Source organism: Eptesicus fuscus, chromosome 1 (assembly GCF_027574615.1).
Source record: "Eptesicus fuscus isolate TK198812 chromosome 1, DD_ASM_mEF_20220401, whole genome shotgun sequence".
Taxonomy (NCBI): domain Eukaryota; kingdom Metazoa; phylum Chordata; class Mammalia; order Chiroptera; family Vespertilionidae; genus Eptesicus; species Eptesicus fuscus.
In genome coordinates, this window is record NC_072473.1 from 12730146 (window position 1) to 12736406 (window position 6261).

At 42.8% G+C, this 6261-nt stretch overlaps 1 protein-coding gene across 3 annotated transcripts in view; it reads right to left on the reverse strand.

Annotated features, from left to right (window-relative positions):
- The window catches only part of SMPX (small muscle protein X-linked), a 55118-nt gene extending 49340 nt beyond the window's left edge, over positions 1 to 5778 (reverse strand). The window contains exons 1-2 of one of the 3 annotated variants that reach the window (XM_008154573.3): positions 5591 to 5778; positions 1638 to 1694 (exon numbers count right to left, since the gene is read on the reverse strand). In XM_008154573.3, coding sequence (XP_008152795.1) covers positions 1638 to 1676 — 39 coding nt within the window. In that variant the 5' untranslated portion in view covers positions 1677 to 1694; positions 5591 to 5778. Of the gene's footprint in view, positions 1 to 1637; positions 1695 to 1790; positions 1811 to 4208; positions 4305 to 5590 lie in introns of those variants that run through there. The other 2 variants (XM_028129723.2, XM_054715627.1) reach the window with 2 other exon arrangements.
- Between the last annotated feature and the right edge of the window lie 483 nt (positions 5779 to 6261).

Genomic DNA, 6261 nt, shown 5'->3' on the forward strand with positions numbered 1-6261 from the left:
TTTAAGCATCTTGTATGAATAGCCCTAGGAGGTGAGTACCATTAGTATCCCCATTTTACAGATGTGGAAGTAGAGGCACCGAGGTAAAGTTGTTTTCCCATGATCCCACACCCATACAAAATGGGTTAGGGATTCAAACCTCAGTAATCTGGCTTCAGAGCCCATGCCATTAACAGCCGTGCACACTGGTAAAGAGAAGGTTCAAAGGCCCAAGGAGGCCACAGATCTGGGAGGTAAAATAAATTGCACTACCAATGTCAGGCTGTGCCACAGACTCATTAGGTGGACACCAGAGGGCCAAGTGTGGCCATGTGAAGTTGACTCCTTCCTTGCCAATAGGCTCTTCCTTGGTGGTTTGTTCTATGACACGTTTCCAGAGGTTGTTGCAGATGTTGCCACTTAAGAAGTCCATCCATTTAAGGCTATGCATTGATCACCACAGGTAAAGATTTGTCCCTTCACGCATCTCTACCATCAGTGTGCACCAGGATTTCTTATCCCACAACCTGGCCACACACACACCCCTCCAAAATACCACCACTCACTTATGAGTATGTTTATGCTGGGATGGTGCATCAGACCCAAAATATTCAGGAACTGCCACATGTTCTGCAGTATTCAAAAAAGCCCAGAAAAGCTCTAGCTGGGTTGGCTCAGTGGATAGAGCGTCGGCCTGTGGACTGAAGGGTCCCGGGTTCGATTCCAGTCAAGGGCACATGCCCAGGTTGCGGGCTCGATCCCCAGTAGGGCGCGTGCAGGCAGCCGATCAAAGATTCTCTCTCATTCTCTAAGTGGAGGCTATGCACAGATGTTTCTGTCTCTCTCTCCCTCTCCCTTCCTCTCTGAAATCAATAAAAATATACTTATAAAAAAAAAGATGTAATTTTTTAAAAGTCCAGAAAAAAATGTCTGAACGTTCCTTTAGAGAAAGCACAGATGGTTCCATGCTCATGGAAAGATAGAATTTTCCAATAAAGCGTGTGGCCAACATCCCAATGTGGGAGTCATTTGAGAGTTGAACACAGAGCCCTTAAGAGAAGTAACAAGTTGGTAAAAACAAATATTGAACGTTATCTCCATAATTGTATCTGTGTTTCCAAATGCCTGCTTCCCTCTCCCCTTTTTGTGAGCGTGACATGTCAGTTGAAACAACCAAAGAATTCATTTGCTGGGAGGGCTTGTTGAGACATAATAGCATATGTACTTTCAAAGATAAATACCCTAGCCTTGGGAAGAACACTTGACAAGAAAGGGTTATTATTTACAGAAAGATGTATTCTAAACAGATGGCTCAACAAACTCAATTGGATATTAAAATGGAAATTGAATTTCTTAATTTCTATCAATGAGCCTATCAAAAACTTACGCATCAAAAAATATACACACTACATTTTTTTGTAGAACAGTTAATTCTCATTCATAAACTTGGATTGTCTTATAATTCAGCACAATTAAACAAAAGAGCTTCTTCCTCTTTCATTGTACCTTATAGTCTTTCTCAAGTGTACCTTAAGTGAGTCTTTCTTTTCTTCTTGAAGGTAATCATCAGGGTCAAGCAACAGCAAAAAGTCTGGTTTATTAAGCAAACAGGCTAGAAGTCACAGAGCTGCTGTTAAAACACAAATATGCCTACTTACCTGGATGGCTCTGACATTGGAAACTGGCTGTTTCGACATATTCACGCAGTCTTATCCCTAAAAAAACAAGTAAGAAACTGTTAGAGGTGGCGGCATTCAGATTCTCGGTCTTGATAAATTAGAACTTAACTCATTATTCAACTGGGCAGTCACCCCTTTCACTGGCCATATATTCTTTCAGTCTCGGGTTCCGAAGTTACTTAGTGACTCTCCTTCCTAAAGCCTCAGGGAGTGGGAACACGAGAGCTCCGGATAAATCATTCAGGAGCAGAAATGCTGAGACGCCTCGCCCCTGATGCTAATGATAGGCTATCAGAAACTTGAAAGGCGCTATCATCTCCTTCCCTGCCCTCCTGCCCCCCCCCCCCCCCCCCCCCCTGCCAAGAGCAGCAAAGCAAAGAGGCTGTGGGAATAAAACACCTTTGTTTGGGGCCCCGGGAGCTTTCTGCTTGAAACTGAACTTTTGATCTGAATTCGTTGTTGCCAGGGCTATGCGTCAGTCAAATGAGAGCGCCTCCTCTCTGTTGAACATCCAAAAAGAAATTGCCTGTACTTGGTTCTGACTACTGCGATGCTCTCTCTGCACGTGTCTGTTCGGCCCAGTGACCCGAGGAAGTAGGCCGCGTCTCCCCCTGTGTGGACAGGGGCCAGCCTCACCTCTTTTCTTCTAACAAAACAGCCCAGAAGGCAAATAGAACTGACATGACCATGTCAGATCCCCAAGACGTAGTAGTGCTTCCTTTCCAGAGGAGTTTTGCTTGCTTTCGGCTCCTGAGACCTGACTATGGTTTAGTGGTCACTATGCTTTGGTGGGCCAGGGGCGACAGGGAACAGCCCAGCTCTGTACCAGTGTTGTTGTCACTTGGTCTATTCAATGTCAACAGAACCGAGTGAAAAAGTTAAAAACTCCGTGCATTCAAAGCAGGCTGCTTTTTAAACTGAAACTGTATAATGGGTTGACTGACTTCCCGCTATTGACTGGTGTAAGTGTATGTGCTAACAGGTGAGGAAACGCACCCAGAGAGCCGTGTTGCCATTGGTAACCTGGACGACGTCACTCAAAAATCTCTGGGTCCATTTCCACTTCCTTACATTTTACCTGCTTCACAGGTTGTGGTAACAATCAAAATGATGTGATGTTCCTGAAAATGCCTCGTGAACTATAAAGTCAGCATCTAATATCTGACCTCCAATATTTATTATTTTCTTGTCATTGCCTATAGCTAGTGACATTTTAGGACGACTGTATACTAATCTACAGCTTTAGGCACAGTGTAAGAATTGATGTAGTAATGCCCCTCAGTACTTGAGAGCAGGGGTGGGGAACCTTTCTGCCAAGGGCCATTTGGGTATTTATAACATCCTTCGCCTAATGTAATTCATTTACTATAAATGCATGTTGCTATGAAAAAAGCTAGATTTATTGAATTTCGAGTCCCACCTGCGGTTGCCTTGTCAGGGCCAGACCAAATGATTTTGCCAGCCTTATATGGCCTGTGGGCCAGACATTCCCCACCCCTGCTTTAGAGATAAAAGATCTGAGAATTCTAGGAAAACTTACATTTTTTAAGCTCTTCTAAGTCTCAGTCTCTATTATATGAAGTGATATTAACCACATAATTTTTCAATCTCTATAATTAGTAGATCCAACTATATAGTCTTTGGAGCCACACACATGAAAACAATGAGATTTTTTTTAAAAGTTTCACCTGAATGTTTTGGTCATTTAGCGAGATAGCCTCCAGGCATGAGGGTCTAGGTAGAATTATTTTCCATTTGCTTAAAAAATTGTAAAGCAGCAACTAATTAAACAACCAGGAGTGCATTTGGCTCTATTATATGCTTCAAATCGGTTGCTGTCTTTCCTGCAATGTCAAAGACTCAATGAAGGATTTTTAATTTTTGGATCTAGGACACACAGCTCAATTTCAAAAGGAAAAGCGTGGTAGTTTAATTTTCAATGTCTCTATTCTTCAAAAGCCATTAGAAGTCATGCAAAGCAGTAATTTGCACAGGACTTTAGTATCTCAGCAGATAGTATACTTTATGCATATACAACTAAATTTTAACCGATATCACTTGAGAACTTTTAAAAATGTCTTGATTTGAAGTATGGCAATTGGGAATTTCTTTATGTGATTACAATAACAGGTTGAAATGTAAAAAAAAAGATCAGGTAATGAATGTGCTATTTCATACTGCATTGAGTTTTTTTTAAAAAAATTAAGCCGATTTTGTTTTTATTTTCACTGAACTGGATTGATTTGTATTTTGTGGACCTCTAAGTTTAACAAATGGCTATCCCTTGCACCTTATCGCCTACATAACTTTGGTATAATCTCATCTGCATGCAAATTTCTTCTTAACATATATGTCTGCGATAGAGACAGCTCTGAAAAGTTGGTCAGATCCCAGCTCTCATTCCTCGCAAACAGGCTAGATAACAATTGTGTAAATCGCTTCTGCAGCCGCTCCTGCTGTCCTCATTATTCGCGGAGAAATCAGGGCAAAGCACACTGATGAATAAAAATAGACAGCGTTCCCTGGCTGCTTCCCTGGCCCTGCACTCACCTCCGTTAGGGATGCAGAGTGGAGAATGCACCTTCCTTCTTTAGCTGCGTGCCTTGTCCGGGACCAAAAAAACGAAAGCTCTCCCTTAGATGCACAACTCCACTTACACTGGGGCCACTGCTTTTCATACAAAGAGGTACTCTTTATAGCACTCTTGATATTGTATCTCCTGGTTCTGGCTACAATTTGGAAACACGGAAAGTTTGACAAGGCGTGTATTGTCTCTTGCAAAGCCTATGTACTATAATGGAAATGCTTGCCAGTGTAGCACAGTTCAGTTTTCCTGGCAGTTCTGCAAAGCAGTGAGGAACATTTAATGGTCTGTATACCGAGTCATGTACAATACCTCTGCTGCTTTTTCATTGGGCAGCACCTAATATCTGACTTCTAAGCAAGGCTCTCACTTACTAAAATTTTGTCAACCTTCATATCACTAATTTAATAAGAGTGGAGTCAGAGGAAAGTAAATCAATATTTGCAAAGAAGGGATTTTGTTTGTTCTTTTAACTGGTCAATTAAATGGCTAAAGTGAAGTCCCAAAGGGAGTTGTCTTCTGTCTCGCAGCTAAAAATAATTCGGAGAAGGGGGTAGAAAGATGGTCAGCTGTCTGAACTAACTCCTTATTCACTTGGCCTGAAATATGCTGAGAGGGAAGAGGCACTTCGTGTTCCCACATTTCAGAACCTGGTGCCCACAAAGACACAGGGGTGTTGACCTCTCCCCTGCTGGGTACAGGGAACACTGTGACTAACGTGGGGCTTTCAAAAGGTGGGTCTGGAGTATTTATCGATCTATACATTGATAGAATTCTGTCATTGAGGCCAAGCCTGGCGCTTAGGGAGATGAGAAAAGCATTTTCAACTTGAACTGTGTAACAACTCTGGCAATACTTTGCATTTAGGTAAACCAAAGAGCTAGCTTTTCTCTGCCCCAAATTCTGATAATTTCTAGGCTTACAGCCCAAATCAGTCTGCAGCTGACCGACTGTAACCCCGGCCATAAGAATCAAAATGACATAATATTCAGGGTCACAGTCATCAAACCTGGACCGTGGAAATTTTCCTAATGTCACTATCAATACAAACTACTTTTAGTTCAATATTATCTCTCTCTCTCTCTCTCTCTCTCTCTCTCTCTCTCTCTCTCTCTCTCTCACACACACACACACACACACACACACACACATACACACACACACACACACACACACACACAATTTATAAAACAGAAGCAGCAATATCACCCATGACCAGTGAATTTACAAGGAAGCTACACACCCACTGGTTACAAGCCCACAAAGTTATAAGTAGTCACTTCAAGTCAGGTATCAAGGAAATTTCCTTCAGAAAGCTCGGTTGCCCAAGCTTCGTCCTTCCGCTTACCTGCTTTATGTATTTGTTGACTGCCTAAGGAGAGTCCCAGGCAGCCAGGTGCAAGAATACAAGGCTCCTTAGAAGGTGAAAGGGATGCCTGGTGTCCTCTGAGCTGCGATCTCAATTCCGATGCTTTGCATGTGGCTGAAATAGCTCAAGTGCTCGGTGCCTCACCCGGGATTGAGAGCTGCTCCCGGCTCTGGGCTGGAGGGGAACTCGGTTTAAGGCTAAGTGTTAAAGAGAATTCCTGTCATAGCTCACAGTTGTTCTTCCTAAATATAGAGTTTGATACAAGCCATACGCTGGCTGCCTCCGAAAGGCTTGACCGTGCTGAAAGCAGGGCTCAAATGTCAGCCGGAAGGTGGCTACGGAATCTTACTGCCCTCCTAATCTTCCAGGAGATGCTGGCTGCATTTTCTCACGTATTCTGAGGGGGCACAGTGAAGTCTGAAAAGTAGGAAAAGTTTCTATCTTTAGCTTTATTACCTGGAGGCCAGATGATGAGGAGGGTTCAATAAAAATAGGAGAGAGGCAACATGGCACCCAGCTTTTCAGCAGGGGCACAGGCATCCTAGCTTGGTCATTGAGGACCTATTAAAGTTATTTCATAATCAGCACTCAATAAATGGTCACCAAATGATGATAATTATAATATCATGGTGAACTATAAGACATCACCC